We start from the raw sequence: 18172 nt of genomic DNA on the forward strand, positions 1-18172 counted from the left end.
AGCGACATTCCAGGCAGCTTTGGAAAATCCTGGCTGTCGTATGCCTGTTACATTAAAACCACAACATCAAAACCAACCGCTCTTTTCTAAAGCCTGGCATTCTAGGCGACTCCCCAGCACCCAGAAGAATAAAGGGTAAGCAACGCCAGCAGCCCAGCGGCAGTTCTCACCCTCTGCCCAGTGCCTTCGTTTGGCATGTCTCTTGCCAGCCTGGGCACTTTCACTCCTGCAGGGACCTGGGGGAAGGTTTCATTAAAAATCTGCCACCAATTGTTTTAGCCCCTCTCCACAGATATCAGGTTTTAGGATCTATTTAACAAACGCAAACTCCATGGCCACTGATGCATGTGTCCCTTTAAGAGAAATACATGAGCCGGATTCTGCCGTTTACACCACAGCTGGAATCCTGGCTCCACTGCAGATCATGGGGGGTTTTCCATTGACTTCAGTGGGGCCAGGATTTCTCACAGTCAGTGTAAAATGCCATCAGATCAGCCTGAGAGCACAGGTGCAGTGAGCATGAGGGATATACCAGGATCGGACCTGTTGGCTGCAAAGGGACTGCTCTGGGGGCAGGCCCAGCCACTGGTACTGAGTGTTTCCAGCCACGGAGTGGCAGGGAGAGGCTGCTCGGCTATTTCTGAAGGCAGAGCTGGGGTGCAATTAAAACCTCAAGTGGGGGGGAGGGGGGACCAAGGAAGGCTGGAGCCCTCAGTCCTTTGGCATTAGAGTCCCTTTCTTCTCTTACACGAAGGCAGACGCCTCTCCCCTCTCAGGTCACCTGAGGTCACATAACCATGACCCGAGCATAGGTCATCAGCATGGTTTGCACCCAGGACCTTCAGCTCTAAAGCACAAGGCTCTACTGCTCCGGCTAGAGGAGTTCCCTCAGCTGGCAACAGTAGCAGGCTGTTGTCCACGTTGTAGGCTACAAGCACGTTACTGACTCTGAGGTCTCCAGTAGATCAAGTCACAGGCTCCCCAGAGCACAGAGCCACTGGGCCCCTCCCCTAGGGAATGATACACCCTTTCCCTGCGCACACGGCGAGGGCAGAGTCCACACATGTCTAGATCCACAGGACAGCCCAACACATGAGAGGGGAGGGGAGGGGAGACAAGAGTTACAGACAGAGGGGGTGGAGGATATAGAATCTCCAGCAGCAACGTCAGCAGAGGGAAAAGCAGCCCCCACACTCCCACCCCAGGTCACAGAGGCCGGGTAGGGAAGGATCAGGGAAGCAGCGAGTCCAGGAGCAGATGAGACAGTGCCGCTGCCCCTCATGTCCTCCGGGGAGGGACGTCTCCAGCCTGGATGTCTCAGACGGATGCATCAACTTCTTGGGAGGGCAAAGTTTGGCCCCGATGCAGGACCCAGGGTCTCTCCCATCTCTCGCCAGGGGCTTGCCTGGATCTGGGTTGAGTTTAGAAAAAAAAAATGGAATGACTCAAATGAAGGAGGAAGCCAGCGTGCAGTCCAAGGAGCTGAGAAGCTGCCCAAGCCGGTCCAGGGAGGTAAGAAGTCAGAAGTCACAAGTGGCGGGAAAAGAAGGGAGCCCAGTGGCCTGAGTGAAGGCTGACAGGAGAGCGAGATGGAGCAGGCACCTGCAGAGAGAGAGAGGGTAGGATCAGGGGCAGCCGGACCAGGAAACCCCAAAGAACCACAGGCAGTTGGCTTAGAACGAGACCTGGGCACAGAAAAAAAGCTTCCGTCCCCTAGAAATATTTCACCTGTTTTTGGTGCTGAATCAGGAGGAGGAGGTCAAAATGTCACAAGTTTCTCACGGAAGTTCAAAGAAATGGCAAAACGCTGTTGAGTATTGAACTGATCTGAAACAAACCATCTTCCTGTGCCACCGCAGTGCCTCATGGGAGTTTGTAGTTCCGGTGCCTCACACCCCCATTCTTCCCTCTGGGTGGGCTCGGAGGCTGAACTACAACTCCCATGAGGCACTGCGGCCACACAGGAAGATGCGCTTTAATGTTGAGCGGATTTGGAAGAAAGAACAAAACATTCTGGTTCCGTTCAACAAACCAAGATGTTTCCATTGAGGTGGAACTGGACCCCAAACAAAGGATTTTGCTGAGATTTATGTGACGGGGGAAAAAAAAAACCCAAAAGTTTCAGCAAAATCAAAGTTTTTCCAAACTTTAGAAACATCTGGTTTTGTGGCAACTACATTTTCCATCAGAAAAAACATTCTGATAGAAAATTTCTAACCAGGTCTAGTTCGAACCCAGAACCCTGCCACTGGAACTAAAGGAGAATCTCCATTAGCTGTTTGCAGTACAGGGGTTATGACAAATAGTGGAGTAGATCTGAATCCATCCAGTAGAGGGCAGAAGACACACACAAATTTAAGGGCCAGCTTTTAACACTCAGACCCACCTTCCCAGCCACACGCAGACTAAACCTCTTTAGTCTCCGATTTCTCCTACGTGGCCTGTCATGTGATCCGAAACTATAACACAACAGACCCAAGACTGGCCCCAGGTGCAGCACTTGATGCAAATCATTCATATGCTTTTGATTCACACCCCCTGAAAGCCTGGCTCAAGGGGGCCTGGAGTGGTGCTCCCCTGGGACTTCACACTGTATTTGGCAAGGCTGGGCACAAGTTGGGGGAGGTGGGGAGCAGCAGATCTAGCTGTGTGTCGGGGATCAAAGAACACCCACCAATATGGAGCAGAGCTGCCCCAAGAAGGATCATGGATGCAGCATTTCCCATCGGATCCCCTCTACCCCCATCCCTTCAGAGGGCGCACAGAGTGTGTTCCATATGGGCAGTGCCAGTTCTCCCAGCCCCCGGGGGAAGTAAATCTGCTGCCCAAGAACAACCTGGGCACACAGCAAAGCCCCTGGGAGCGAGGAGCCCGGCCTTGCTCTATGGCATCCCCCCAGCCGGAGAGGGTAGGTGAAGGGGCATAATGCAGTTCCCTCCCCCACCCACGCCCCTTGCTCAGAGGCCAACTCACCTGCAGTGCCCTGGGGCCGGTCTCTCGCGTGCTTCACCTCTTGCGGAGCCGCCTCATAAAGCAGCAGGTGATGGTGGCGAGGATGGTGATGCCCGTGAAGAGGGCGCTGGCGACACCCACGATGAGGGGGATGAACAGGGTGTCCATGACTGGGGGGGGAAGAGCAGAGAGGCCCGTCAGACCTGGTGTGGGAGGGGGCTTTGAGCAACCGGGCCCGGGGGCCACCAGCCGGAGAGCTGGCAGAGAAGCCGGGTGGCAGGAGGTGGAGAGGGCTTGGACGGGAGGGGGATTAGCTAGGCTGCCCTCTGGTAGAGGGCACAGAGCCAGCCCCATCTTGCCCAGAGGCACCTCCCAGCCCCACAGCAGCTTCTGCTGTCAGGCTGGACAGACGCATGGCGCATTGGGGGGCAGCACTCAGCAAGGACACACGGTGGGGGGAGGGGGGCGGGAGGGGAATGCACCAACACTCACCCAGGACTATGGGGGGGTGGCGTCACACCGGCACTCACCCCGGGCGTAGGGATACATGGAGAATGGGCAGCACCGAGTGGCACTCACCCATGGCGGAGGGATAAACCGGGGGATGGGGGAGATGCGGCACATGCAGCACTCACCCCGGGCGTAGGGATACACGGGGAACGGGCAATGCCAAGCGGCATTTGTCCATGGCCTAGGGATAAATGTAGGGGCTGCACGCAGCACTCACCCCGGGCGCAGGGATACACGGGGAACGGGCAACGCCAAGCGGCATTTGTCCATGGCCTAGGGATAAATGTAGGGGGGTGCACGCAGCACTCACCCCGGGCGTAGGGATACACGGGGAACGGGCAACGCCAAGCGGCATTTGTCCGTGACCTAGGGATAAATGTAGGGGCTGCACGCAGCACTCACCCCGGGCGTAGGGATACACGGGGAATGGGCAACGCCAAGCGGCATTTGTCCATGACCTAGGGATAAATGTAGGGGCTGCACGCAGCACTCACCCCGGGCGTAGGGATACACGGGGAACGGGCAACGCCAAGCGGCACGTGTCCGTGACCTAGGGATAAATGTAGGGGGTGCACGCAGCACTCACCCCGGGCGTAGGGATACACGGGGAACGGGCAACGCCAAGCGGCACGTGTCCGTGACCTAGGGATAAATGTAGGGGGTGCACGCAGCACTCACCCCGGGCGTAGGGATACACGGCGACGGAGTTGGACTTCACAGCCCCGGCGTTGTACCAGCTGCGGTCGGGGTAGCGCACCCAGGAGGTGACGGCGCAGTGGTACCTCCCCTCGTCGGACGGCTGCACCCCGTGGAGCCGCAGCCGGTGGCACTGCGGCCCCACCTTGTCCAGACTCATGTCCCCGCCGGACGCCCGCCTGCCCAGCTCGGCCACGCCCTCGCGGCTCACAGACGCCACCATCCGGCCCTGGGGCTCCTCCTCCCCCACCGTCACCTCCACCCACCAGCTGACGGCCACGTGGACGGCCTGGGTCGACTCCACTGAGATGTTGCACAGCAGCTCGGCCGTGTCCCCGCGGTAGGTGGCGGGGACGGGCAGCCACGCATAGACCTCCAGCACCACAGCTGCAGGGGAGAGACAAGGGCAGCAGGAGTTAGTGCACCGGAGCTATGGCCCGGGGCCCAGATGCTGAGCCCCCAGGCCCAGCAGGGTCTGAACATCCCCCACCGGCTGAAGCCTGATGCCAGCAGAGGCAGAGGGGCTGGGGCCACACATGGAAATGCAGAGAGGAGGGAACATCTAAAAAACATCACAAAGTTGCCCTTAAGGCATCCCCCAGCAGAGGGCGCTGTAGGGAACAGGGCAGGAAAACTAGCTGTGGGGGGAGCTCCTAAATACTCCAGCCCCGGCCTCCCCCAGCAGGGAGCGGGGCAGGAGCGCTGGCTATGGGGTGCTCACACCCAGGCCAATCACACCCTGTCGGAGCAATAGGAATCAGCATGGCCAGGGGCACAGGGCAGACAGCAGGAGTAGGGGTGCAAAGGGGGCCCCCCCCAAATGCATGCCAGCCCCCCACCCAGTCCAAGCTTTGTACCTTCTGATTTCATGTGCACCTTCAGCCCCTGCGAGCTGCTGCTGGCCACCTCCCGCAGCTGGGCATCAGGGGAGCGAATGTAGGCCCGGGCCACGCAGCGGTAGGTGCCCGCGTCCCTTGGCTGGGCTGACTCGATCCGCAGCCGGTAGGAGCCGGGGTCAGGTGCCAGCTTCTGCAACGAGACTTGGCGCCGGCCCACTTGGCTGTTGGCATAGCTCTCCCCAAGGACGGCCACCCCGTCCGTGTCCAGCTGCGCCACCAGCAGCCTGTCCCCCTCGCCCACCTCCCAGCTCACGGCGTATGCCACGTGGGGCGCAGGGGGCACGGGGCCTGATAGGTTGCAAAGAAGCTCCAGGGCGTCTCCAGCGCTGAGCCGGACCCTGGGCGGGCTGGCCGACACTGCCAGCTGGCTCGCTGAAAAGGAACCACAGAGAGAGCTGGGGGAGTGAGAGCATCCACACAGCCCCATCGGCCCCGCCCCAAACGACCCCATGCTCAGAGATCATTCCACCTAGCACTGACATGTAGCCACCTCTGGGGTGGAGCATGGCTGCTGTTTAACAGCCACACAGCAGTGCTGCACAGCAGCTGAGGGCAGGGGGTGAAGGAGAATTCTGCATTCACTTTGAAGCTGCCTGGGGTGGGGGGGGGCGCGAATATTTCCCTGCCAAGCTGCTGAGCCCTTCACACAAACCTCAACCTGTGAAGCCAGCCAGGGGAACCACAGAATCCAGCTCCCGCGAGGCCCAAGGGTCTGATTCCCTGCCACCTTGCCCCACTTGGTCACTTGCACGGCGATCGTGCAAACACGAGTGCTCTGATTTGCGCCCACTTTGCACCGGAGCTGCACTTTGCACCATCTCGGGGGACAACTGGCCATGCGGTCCCTGCTGGTGGGGACAGACCAAGAGGCAGGATCCCGACAGGCGCAGGGCTAGCAGCTCACGCAGGGCCGGTGCCCGATCCTCCGCTGCCTGACAGGCAGCATCAGCAAATGCCCTGCTGCCCCATACTGCCCTCCTCATGGGAGCCCAGCCCAGCAAGCACCAACACAGGACGTGGCTTGGGGGTGGAGCCAGCCAGGACTCACCGATGGACTGGACAGTCACCTGGGCCAGCGCTGCCCGCTTCTCAGCAATCAGCTGCCAGCTGCCGTCGGGGTCCTGGATCCATTCACCTACTGTGCAGTGGTAGGTGCCCGCGTCCCCCGGGCGCACCTGCCCGATCGCCAGCTTGTACTGCTCACTGCCTGCCTTGGCCACAGAGAGCTCCCCAGCCCGGTACCGCTCAGCAAAACTCCCGCCAGCTTCCACAGCGAAGTCGCGGCGCACCCCGACCACCTCCTGCAGCGTCTGGCGCCCCACGGGGGCATCTGGGGCCGACACCCCGAAGGAGACGGAGAGATGGGTGTGCTGCTGCGTCTGGCTCTGGGCCGTGCAGCTCAGCTGCAGCTCCTGGCCCTCCGACAAGCTGAGCTGCAGCGGGGAGGTGCCAGCCATGCGGCCTCGGAGATGGGGCCTGGGTGTGGGGGCCAAGACCCAGAGCACGTCAGGGATCACTGCAGGGGTGCGGAGAGAGAGAGTGAGACATAGATGTGAGCACGGTCAGGCCTGGCTTTGTCTTGCTGGTCACTGGAGTTCGGGAATCAAAATGCCCAGGGATGACCCCTCAGCTCCACCACTCGGGGAAAGCGTGGGCGGGAGGAGAGAGCTGGGGGGTGCCGAGTCAGAGCCAGATTGGTCCATGGTTCCAGAATGAGTTTGGGGCAGAACCAGGAATAGGACCCAGGAGTCAGGCTCCCATCAACCCTCTCCCGCTCTAACGGCTCTTTCCCTTTGATGTCCGATATCTTCCCCCCCACCCCCACCCCCCATAGCTTTAATCCCCTTGGACGCTGCCCCATGGCCATAAATGCCTATAGGCCACAGGCTGATGGGAGAGAAAACCCCACAGCCCTAAGGAGACCCCAAAGCCACAGCTCGCCCTTTGGTTCCTCAGCACCCCCCGCTGGCTGAAATGGGGGGGGGTGGAGCTACCCCAACACCAGGAAGAGAGTCCCAGAGCGGCTCAGTCACTAGCCCCTGCAGGACACTGAGGTCCCAATGGGCCATGGAGCCCAAACTCCACTCTCACCCCCATGGGGCGACACTGGCCAAACCCTTGGGTTGTAGCCACAAGGGGCCTGATCCTGTTAGGGCCTGAGCACTCAACTCCCAGGGCAGCCACCGAGCCAGGGCACAGCTTTGCAAGCTGCTCTCTCTGGCCCAGCAGCCTTTGTGGAAGTTGACCACGCCTGGCAGGATTGGGCCCCTAAACCCAGCTGACCCCCCCGCAGCTTTGGAGCCCTTTTCCAGAGCCTCTGGATGGCAGAACACAGCCTCTGCTAGCCCAACTCCCCTACCCAGCACTGGGGCTCAGGCTGCCCGGCTCTGGGGCGAGCGCACGGCTGCCTCCTGCCCAAGGGGGCCCCCTCCAGGACAGGGCTGATGCCCATGGCGGGTGGGAGCTGCTCCAGGTCTGTAGATAAGAGCCAGAGCCCTGGGCCTCTCTGAGGTGAAAGACCCTATTGCGCACCTCACCCATGCCAGGCAGGGAGAGCGTGAGGTATAGGTGGGGGGGTGGGGGAGATGCCTGGATCTCCTGTGCATCTGCCATGCCCCAGAGACATCCCAACCCACACCCCTCTCGCCCCACAAAACGAATCCCCCTGCTGGGGCCTGCTCTGCTCTGCGAAGGCTGCAGCATGTCTCCCAGCCCGTCCCACTCAGGAGCTCGCTGGTCCCCTGGGAAGACCCCAATGAGTGAATCCAAAGAGTCCAATCAAGTGGGAACATCCCAAGGCGCAGCTGGCTCCTGGCCAGGCTGCAGGGTATGAGGAACTGCGGGGTTCCCCATTCTCTGTCCCTGGTCCCCTTTCTGAAGAACAAGTTCCAGAGGGGCGATATGATCTCAGCCATCCATGCTGCGTTGCCTGGCATGCGGGTGCCGGGGATTCCCACGAGTCGCTCCCTTACAGGAAAGGAAAAAGCCGCGAGATTCCCCTCAGGGCAGCAGGGGGACAGAGCGCGTGAGGGTGACTCCACACCTGGGTGCAGTCACTTTTCACCTCCTCAGAGCCAGGCCCAGGCCCCGCGAAGGGCCCTAGCACAGACAGGTACCTGCAACACAACACTCCTCTGGCTCCACAGCTGGTGCCAGGAGAGTCAAGCGTATGCCCATCACTGGGCCCTTTTTGTGTATATGGGAGACTCTCGACTCAGCAGGTGCCCTAGGACTCGGACAGCAGGGGGCTGGGGGTCAGGACTGAGGGGCATCAGCAGAGCTGTTGGGGGGAGTGGCTGAGACAACTGAGGGGGGCGGTGGGTCAGGCTTTGGGATGCCTTGTACTCCCCATATTCTAGATCATACCAAGCTCTGCGCACGGTATAAATTACGGCAGCCTTGAGGTTGCTCTAACTTGGAACCCTGCGGGGGGAGTAAGATAGAGCAATCTCAAGGCTGCTGTAATTTACACTGTGGGCAGGATTTGGTATGATCCAGGCTATGGGGAGTGCATAAAACAGAATCCTCCCTGAAGCAACAGACTGAGGGCAGAGAGCATTTGTACAGCGCCTAGCGCAATGAGGCTCTGACCTAGGCCTGGCCCTTGGGCACTACCATGGTACAGAGAACAAGTACAGGGTCAGTCACTATAGCGGCCTGATGCACCGCAGCCACCCACCTCCTCGTGCCTCATTTGCACAAGGCTGCAGGGTATGAGGAACTGCGGGGTTCCCCACGCTCTGTCCCTCTTCCCCTTTCTGAAGAACAAGCTCCAGACGGGCGATATGATCTCAGCCCTCTTCACTGGCCCTCGTCACTGGTGCAAGTGACACACACAAGGGTCTGGGTGGCAGCGGAGAATTGGGATCTTTATTTTAGGGATTCATCTTGGCACTGGGGGGGGTGGGCGATAAGGGGGGTTTACAGCCACCCTCCCTGTCTTGTCCCCAAGGCTGGAATGGGGTAACTGGGAGCCAGGCGGTGTGCATGGGGCAGCCCCCAGCCCTGGAGTCCCGAGTTGCACGGCACCCAGGTACCTTTCAGCACCACCTTGCTGCTGTAGTTGCCATGGTACATGGAGTCGGTGGTGGGCGTGTAGCACTCGTAGACGCCGGCGTCCTCGGCCCGCAGCCGGGCCACGCGCAGCTCCACAGCGTCGCCATGCAGCCGCTGCACCGAGACCTCGCCGCTCTGCACGCGGGGGCTGAAGAGGGCGTAGGGGAAGGCGGGGTCCCTGGTGCTGACTATGCCGATGGAGATCTCGGGGGCCGTCGGGCGGTACAGGAACCACTCGAAGTGCTGCAGCGTTGGGCCCTCGTACTCCGAGACGCTGCAGGGGATGGAGATGGCTGTGCCCTCCACGCGGAACAGGGGCCCTGGGGGCAGGTGCACCTCCCGCGCCCCACACAGCCCTGCAGAGAAGGAAGGGGAGGCGTTAGCGATAGGGGGAATTACAAAGCACAGCCCGTCTCATCCCTCAGCGCATAGGGGCCGAGGGGCTCCCATCCCCCACTTCTGTGCCCCCCTGGGGTCTGTGTCCCCACAGTACACTCCTCTTCCCAGGAACCCCACAGTACTTCTCCTGGGGCTCCTCTAGGGGCCCCAACCCCTGCCAAGCACATCCCCAGAGCACCACCCCCCTCATCGTGCCCCCTATCACTCCATCATCCTTGCACGCTCTCCTTCTCAGGCCCCCTATACATCCCCTGGGGGGGTCGCATGTCACAACTAGCCGTGTACTTCCTCTAGAGTAAACAGCCTCCAACCAATGGGCTCCATCCCCCTTGCCTCCAAGACCCCATCCCCCAGGAACATCCCTTGGACCCATCCTCCACCCAAGCAAGTCCAGAGCACCGCTCTCCCCAACAGTCAGTTGTTCTCAGCCCCCAACTAGCAACATGCTGCTTGTCTCCCTCTAGTGGCTGCTCCGCAACAGGACAACAGCCTACTGCTGCCAGCAGCATCACTCCTTCAGCTCCAGCAGAGGAGGCCAGGGCCATGGTGCAGGAGGCCCAGGGTTCAAGTCCTGGCAATGTGGGGGTATATGAACTCCCACTGGAAAGTGGCTTCCTCCACCCTGGCCCTAGGTGCCTTGGCTCCTGGTGCAGAGACCAGGCCAGCTGGCAGCGGAGGGAAAGGAACTGGAGTGGCTTAAGGGGAGGAGGCTCCGGGACATGGATCACAGGTGGGAGCAGATGGGACTTGTGGACAGATAGCATCCATTGAATCCCTTGGTCTTTCCAGCCCTGGATCCCAGACCTCTTCACAGCCCCGACCCCGAGGAGCTAAACCTCCCAGCCCCTGCTGCCGCTGCACAGGGAGGGGGAAGGGGCTGCCCCAGGTCACACATCGAGTGGTTAGGAAAGGAACCCAGGAGTCCAGCTTCCGGATCTGTGCTCTAACCACTAGAGAAGGCTGCCTCAGGTTTGGTTTACAGAAACCGAGGGGCAAGTGATGATTTACCCCCTCCCCTGTCATTCAGCCCCATAGCAGGGAAATCCTTCGCACTCCCCCTGTCCCAGCCCCCCTGCACCCACTGGACTCAACCACCTGCTTCCAGCACAACCGCATCCCCCACATCCTCTCTCACCTGTACAGCTCCCAAGCACATCTCAGGACCCAACACCTTCCCAGAGCCAGCTGCACAACTTCCCCCTCTGCTCCCCCAGCATCGGCCACTCTCCTCTTCTGCAGCCATCTCAGCACAGCCTGCCTCTCTGCCCCCACAACTTCTCTAGTCAGCCCCGCCGCTTCAGGCTACCGAGCACCCTCTCCATCGGCCATCACAGAAGTGTCACTTTTGCTGTGTTGCTTTCGTCTGCGAAGTGGTTTCAGATGGGGCCAGATTCCAGGCTGCATCCCCAAAGCGATCCCACACCGGGTCGGGGGAGCAGGTTGCACTGCTACTGCAGGAGCCGAAGCAGCCCCCAGCGTAAGCCAGAGCAGCCCCAAGGCAGCTCTAACTTATGGCAGCTTCCCCAGAAAGTCCGTAGGGCTACATAGCTCAGCTGACTCCCCAGGCCTGCGAGGGGGCCACATAGGTGCTCCTGAACCCAGGGAGGGTGCTTCTCCCCCGGGGGTCTCACAGCCGCTGGAGCTCCACAGAGATGAGGGGTGGGGTTGGTTTGGAGCCTGGCATTGGGGTCAGACTCAGCTCACCAGCCCTTTTCTGCCCCGCTCGGCCCTCTGCCCCATGGCCACTCCCAGTCCGCAGCTGCCGGGAGCACAAACCATGACGCTGCCCGGGATTCCAGACACTGGGCCCGACCCCTTCCTGCTGGGAACTGGGTCAAGGCACAAGGGCCCCAAAGGGCAAGCAAGGAGCCCCATCAGCCCTGAATCCAGTCCTTGCTTTCAATCACAGGTGGCACGAGTGTAGGAATCTCAGACCAATTCCTGGTGAACGTTTGTCTCCATTACAAAGCCACAGGATTAGGCAGCATCTGCCCTGGGCTGGGACAGCTGGGGGCGGGGAAAGGGGGAGCCCTGGGCTGAGGTAGTGAGGGGGGGCTGTGGTCAGAATTGAGGGATGAGATGGGAGCCTTGTGCTGGGATAGCGGGGGGCGAGGTGGGGCTGTGCGTTGGAATTGAGGAGTGGGAGAGCCCTGGGCTGGGATAGTGGTGGGGGCTGTGGGTTGGAATTGAGGGGCTGGGGGAGCCCTGGGTAGGGAAGGGGGGGCTGTGGGTTAGAACTGAGGGGAACCCTGGGTTGGGATGGCAAGGGAGAGTGGGGTTTGGAATTGAGGGGCAGGGGGAGCCCTGGTGGGACAGTGTGGGAGCATGGGCTGGAATTGAGGGGCATTGGCAGAGCCATGGATCGGGGCGGGGGGGAGCTGCCCAGTGCGGGGACAGCATGGGGGGCTATGAGTAGGGACTGACAGGCACTGGAGGAGCTGGGCGGGTGGGAGACTTTGCCCAGCTCAGCCGTTCCCTCGTGAGCAGTAAATTTGCTTCCAGAAGCCAGAACAGCGACTGGCTACATATTTGTTTCCTGCCTTGTGCTGGAGCCGCCTGCCTCGCTGGTGCACCAGCCCCCAAGGGCTAAACCCCTCGTGCGGGAGGAGAGACGCCAACACTCCCTTGGCCAGCAGCCAGGAGAACCACACGGGCATCAACTGACTTCCAGGGCGGATGGGGGAGCCGCTGCGATTCCTGGGGCAGTTCAGGGCGAGAGCTTCCCTCACCCTCCCAGCAGACAGACAGCTGCCCTGAGAGGCACCTTCACCCGCAGCTCCCCAGAGGTCACGGCTGGGAAGCAGGGTTGGGAGGCGGGAGCCAAGCCAGGGGTCTGAGCCCCACTGGTATTATGGTAGTGCCTAGAGATCAGAGGGAGGGCCCCCTCGTGCCAGGCACTGCATAGGCGCACAGGGAGAAACTGTCCCTGCCCTCGAGAGCTCACAGGACATAGGAGGGGAAACTGAGGCACCAAGCAGGGAAATGAGGTGCCCAAGGCCAGTGGCAGAGCCAGGAACAGACCTCAAGTCCCAATCCAGTGCTCCGGCCTCGAGCTCACACTGCTACAACCTCAGCTATTTAGCAGTTCCTCAGGAAGAGCTACGAAAAAACATCTCAGCACAGAACAAATCACAAGCCAGAAAAGGGGCCTAATTCCCAGCAGATTTCCAGATCAAACAGACTGGGGAGTAAGGCAAACCAGCCCCTGCCGGCTCTGCTCTGCAGCCCAACCCAAGGACCTTTGCTCCCGTCCCTGAGCGTTTCCACCCCTGCTCGTCCCCGCCCGAGGACAGCTAGCGCCAGCCTGACATGCCAGCCTTCGTCCCAGCACAGACCCGGGTCTATTGCCTCATCCTCCACAGGGACAATCGGACTCGGCGCGCGACAGCTCTGGGATGCCGAGGGGACAATAGGGAGGAGGGGGAATGCAGCGCCGGTAGTGCTTGCAGCAGGCAGGATGCACAAAAGGCTCCTTCTCTTGCATTTGCACCGTGCAAGGCAAGCTAGCCAGACACACACATGCGCTGCACACCCGGGTCATGCCACCTGGCAGCTAGCTGAGATCCAGGCTGCTCAGACAAAACACAACAGGGACTGGGTCTCAAATGGGTCACATTTCTCGGTGCACGTTAAAGAGCAGTGCTCGGCACCGATTTCGTTCACTCCGGCACAGACGCTCGTACCTTGATTTCAGCCCGGCTTCTCGCAGTTTCGCTTGTGTCGGCAAATTGACAGGAGCCAGCTAAACCGATCTAGCCATTTCCTGGCTGTGATTTAGTTAGACGGAGGCCGTTTCCGTGCATGGACTAGGTGCCTGAATGGATGAACTCTTATAAGCCTGGCCCTAAGACTTCAGGCTGGATCACAGATGTCAAAGGACCATCGTGCTCCTGCGCGATCCAAGTCAGAGATTATCAAACAGATGCCCACAGCCAGCTCCATAACGACTGCATGAGCCAGAGTGGATCTTACAGACAGACACCCCACATCGCTAGGGCAGCCGTTCCACTAGGTAATTCCCCTCCCTCTTAAAAATGTGCCCCTTATTTCCAGCCTGAATTTGCCCAGCTGCCACTTCCCACTGCTGGATCTCATTCTGCCTTTGCCTCCTGGACCAAGGAGCTAATTAACCATTAGGGACAAGACGACTCCTGTTTGTTTACCACACGCAGCAGGGCCTGATTCTCGTTTGCACAAAGGCCCGTTTACGCAGACCGCCAGCGGGCGCCGAGGGGCCTTAGAGCCAGCACCGCCGAAACTCACCAGCCAAAATAATTGAAACCAGGTCCTGCCCCGAAGAGCTGACAGAGAAGGCAGAGAAGGGGGGTTTGCTGCCGGGTGAGCACCACGGGAGAAACAAGAGGTCCCTGTGTGGTGGCTGAGCAAATAGGAAGGTTTCCACATATAGGGAGCGAGTTGGGGGGGAAGATGCACTTACGGCAGCTGTGCCAAGGGGCCTGACCGGAGGCTCCCATTGGCACCAGAGTGGGGAATAAGCCTTAGTGGAGTCACTAGCTTTGTAACTGGCATCCAGGTACAGGATCACCCATGGGATCCCCGAGACGACATGTCCCTGCCCCTAGGGCGCCCATGGTGACGCTGGTACTGCAGGGCAGACGCAGGTAGGCCAGGAGCGAGCTGGCCAGCCAATGCAATCATGCCAGCCCCTAGCTCTCGCACAGCACAGCCATGATCCCAGCAGTCAGGCACCACCGCCACTCTCAATATGCCGGCCTCGGCCATATCGTCTAAGCACAAATGGGGAAACGGAGGCACAGAGCAGGCAAAGTGACTGGCCCAAGGCCACACACAGAGTCAGTGGCAGAGATGGGGATAGACCCCAGGAGTCCTGATTCTCTAGCCCGGCTCTAACTACTAGACCCCTCCACTTCCTGATAACTCCCAGTCAGACCAGAGCTAAGGCTGAAAATCCAGAGCCAAACACACCTGCCCGCCCCCACCTGGGCCATGTCAAAGAGACGAACAGCCCCTGCTGAGCCTCGGTGCTAACTGCCAGGCCCTGTGTGTGCTTTGAGATGTTCCAGGGTTCCCTATGGGCCCTGGGGGGCAGGGAATAGCTACAGTGTGCTCTGGCCACACCCGCTATGGGCCCTGGGGGGGCAGGGAATAGCCATGGCACCTGTGCTCCGGTCACGCCCCCATCTGCCCCTTGTGGGCCAAAGGGTCAATGGCTCATACCCTTCCCCTCGTGCCTTGATCTTAAACCCTCTCTAGAGGCAAACGGGGCTGGCTCTTCAGATCAGGGGCCCTTCCTTAGAGCTGCCTTTCTGCCCATCCCTAGCCGCCCCCACACCCCCCTCACTTGGAGCGGATCACAAGGCCCCGGACTCCAAGGCCCCCTTTTTCCTGGCACAGCCTCTCGTCCAGCAGCCTGGAGCTGCAGCGGAAAAGATTCGAAGGCGGCAGTTTGACACATTCAAGGTTTTTTTGAACCAGGGAGTGAATATTTTGTGGTGAGGAAAGTGACTCACCCTGGCTTTGGTTTCTAAGTAGCATTTCCTGGTTGGGAGGGTTTAAATTCAGCACAGAAAAAAAAGATCAGGAGCAGATTCTCCCCCCCACCCCCTTTTTGGAAACTCAGGCTGGAAGGTCTGAAAAGTTTCACTCTTTTGGGGGCTCCTCTGGAACTTCTGGGCTCTGCTCCCGGTTCCCCTTTCCTCCCCTCCTCCCAACTATGAAACTGACCAGGTATGCTGTTAAACAGACTGGGGGGATGACAGCTGAACTTGTCAACTGCGGGCGGGGGCTGTGAGACACAAGGAGAACGCCAGGCTCCCAATCTAATATTTAGCAGTGCATTTGCCTTTCTGCTGCTGGGCTTTCAAAATAATATATTGTGGATTAAAATCAGAAGTCAGTTTGAGTGAGGATTTTTTGGGGGGTGGGGTGAGGGTAGGGACTGTTTGATATACCTAGACTTGGGATTGTTATTGTTTGTTTATATTACAGAAGTGCCTCGACTCCTCCGCTGAGATCAGGGCCCCGCTGTGCCAGGCGCTGCACGGATAGAGAGTCCCTGCCCCAGCTGAGATCAGGACCCATTGCCCCAGGTGCCGCACAGACACAGCTAGAGACACAGTCCCTGCCCTGAAGCGCTCAGTCTGCACAAAGGGTTTAGGGAACGGCAGATTTAAATCTTGATTTAAAATCTGCCAGTGATGGAGAATCCTCCCCAGCCCTGGGGTAAATTGTTCCAGTGCTTAATTACCGTCACTGTTAAAAATCTATGTCTCATTTCCAGCCTCAATTTGTCTAGCTTCAATTTGCAGCCACTGGCTTGAACCCAGATGCCCTGGGTCCCAATCCCATGCCACAGCCACAGACCCTGTTTTCCTCTCTAAGGCATGGGGCTGAAATGCAGCGCGCGGGGGGCAGAGCGGGGGGCTGGCTCCTTCATGATGCCGAGAGAGCATAACAACTCCTCTCCTTTGTTGTCATCAAGGTGCAAACTGGGAACCTCAGCGTCACCGAGCCCCATCTCTCCAGCGGTAGCAGTCCTAGGCCATTATCTTCCAGCAGTCTGGAATGGAATATGACTCACGCAGCGCTGGCATGCTCGACTAATTCCTTGGGGTGTTGCAGGAGGAAAGCAGGGTCCCCAGAGCTTGATTCTCACAAGGTTCAATTACTCTGCCCGGTCACCAGGGCAGAGGGTGGGTGCTGCAGGGAAGAGACGGGTCTGGGAGCTGGGATGGAGCAGCCTGGGCGGTGGATCAGTGGTGTGGCCAGAGCACCCTGCAGTTATTTGCAGCTCCCCGGGGGAAGGAGGGGGTGAATTAGAGCAACCCTAAGGCTGTTCTAATTTACACCAGGGGCAGGCCAGGGCCTGGAATATAAGAAGTGCCAAGGTGGTTTAAAGCCCCTCCCTGCCCAGTGTCCCCAGGGCAGAAGGTTAATGAAAAATCAGGCCCATGACTTCTAGCTGTGATCGTTAAAAGGGCCCGCAGGGCCCGCAGAGCAACTCACCCTTCCGCAGGGGAATTGAGGGAGATTTATGCTGCTTCGCCACTGAAATTCCTTTGGGGGTGGGCAAAGCTCTGACCATGCGGTGCAACCAGCAAGCGCTCGGGCCTGGAACAGGGACCACGATGTCCCAGCTGGGGAGCCGTGGGGTGTGCAGACCTGGGGGCAGAGACTCCTCCTGAGCCCTGCCCCAATCCCCACCCCTCCCAAAGTCCCAGATCAGTCCATATTCACAACTTGGGGCCTGGCCAGCCAGCCCCAGGCAGGACAGATGGAGTCGCCTCCTGGGCCTGACCTGATCTTGCCAGGGCCTCATTTGAAGCGTCCAGAGCCTGTTCTTAGCATGCGGCACAACGAGGACATAACCCCCCCCACCCCCAACCCAGGAGCCAGCCAATGATCAAAGCCCAACGGATCAGAGGGAAGCAACAACAAATGAGGATCAGACTAAATAAATGGAGAGAGACAGAAAAGACAACCCCCCTCCCACACACATACACCCAGCTGCCCGCAGAGGGCTGGGACCATGCCAACAGGCAGGTGCTGCGGTAAATGGGGGTCAGGCCCCATTGCTCTGGGGTGGGCTCTGGGTGGCAAAGGTAGCCCTGGAGGTGTGATCTGCAGGGGTAAGTGCCATGGGCACACATTTCATGGGGGCGGGGGGGTGATAAGTGGGACAAAGGAGTGGGCCAGTCTCTAGGCAGATGCAAGGCAAAGGGTTGTGGGGAGACTGGAGAAGGAGGGATCAGGTAGGGCCCTGTTTCCTTGGATTGGCAGGGGAAATCAAGGGATGTGAACCTTCATCCCCCACCATGGTCCAAGGGGGCTCCCCTCCCCCCCTCGCACTGCGCCCCCCGGTCCCCAGCCGCCAAGGGGGCAGGGCTCCCCTCCCCCCCTCGCACTGCGCCCCCCCGGTCCCCAGCCGCCAAGGGGGCAGGGCTCCCCTCCCCCCCTCGCACTGCGCCCCCCCGGTCCCCAGCCGCCAAGGGGGCAGGGCTCCCCTCCCCCCCTCGCACTGCGCCCCCCCGGTCCCCAGCCGCCAAGGGGGCAGGGCTCCCCTCCCCCCCTCGCACTGCGCCCCCCCCGGTCCCCAGCCGCCAAGGGGGCAGGGCTCCCCTCCCCCCCTCGCACTGCGCCCCCCGGTCCCCAGCCGCCAAGGGGGCAGGGCTCCCCTCCCCCCCTCGCACTGCGCCCCCCGGTCCCCAGCCGCCAAGGGGGCAGGGCTCCCCCCACCGTCCGCACTGCGCCCCCCGGCCTCCAGCCGCCGAGGAGGCAGGGCTGCCCCATCTCCAGGAGCACACATGCCAGAGGCCCCACACACCCACCCCACACATGCCAAGCAACCCGGGCTCCCCGCGCCCCATGCCCCCAGCAGCCCGCGCCCCGGCGACTCACCCAGCAGCAGCAGCAAGGAGCCCAGCACGCCCCGGCGCGGCGGCTCCCTCGCGGCTCCCATGGTGGCGAGCACCGGCCGGGGGCTAGGAGCCTTCGCCGGGGACGCGCCGCCCGAGGCAAGACAGCCCGCGGCCCCCTGCGCCGCCTCGGTCGCGTTCGGCCTCCCCCGGCGCCGCCCGATTGCAGCGGGCGCGCAGCGCGGCTCGCCGAGCTGGGAACAGCCGCTGGGCGGCCGGGATCGATCCCCCGGCCCGGCCCCCGCCCCAGCCTGTGCGCCGCCA

General features: G+C 60.5%; 1 protein-coding gene across 1 annotated transcript; it reads right to left on the reverse strand.

Moving 5' to 3' along the window:
* Positions 1 to 1425: 1425 nt before the first annotated feature.
* Positions 1426 to 17952, reverse strand: IGSF8 (immunoglobulin superfamily member 8). The gene is made up of 7 exons (XM_077841347.1): positions 17892 to 17952; positions 9095 to 9469; positions 6106 to 6573; positions 5016 to 5429; positions 4141 to 4545; positions 2974 to 3122; positions 1426 to 1602 (listed from the first exon to the last, which is right to left on the reverse strand). Exons 1-6 carry the CDS (start codon positions 17950 to 17952, stop codon positions 3007 to 3009), a joined length of 1839 nt encoding a protein of 612 aa, XP_077697473.1. The 3' UTR covers positions 1426 to 1602; positions 2974 to 3006.
* Positions 17953 to 18172: the final 220 nt, after the last annotated feature.

The sequence above is a fragment of the Eretmochelys imbricata genome, chromosome 24, assembly GCF_965152235.1.
Source record: "Eretmochelys imbricata isolate rEreImb1 chromosome 24, rEreImb1.hap1, whole genome shotgun sequence".
NCBI classification, from domain to species: Eukaryota; Metazoa; Chordata; order Testudines; family Cheloniidae; genus Eretmochelys; species Eretmochelys imbricata.

Excerpts from the sequence above, each read along its gene's own strand:
- IGSF8 (XM_077841347.1), bottom strand. The coding sequence starts at position 17,952 with ATGGGAGCCGCGAGGGAGCCGCCGCGCCGGGGCGTGCTGGGCTCCTTG. Across the intron at positions 5,430-6,105 it reads GGTGACTGTCCAGTCCATCG|CGAGCCAGCTGGCAGTGTCG; the intron begins GTGAGTCCTGGC and ends GTTCCTTTTCAG. Across the intron at positions 3,123-4,140 it reads CGTGTATCCCTACGCCCGGG|TCATGGACACCCTGTTCATC; the intron begins GTGAGTGCTGCG and ends TTCCCCCCCCAG.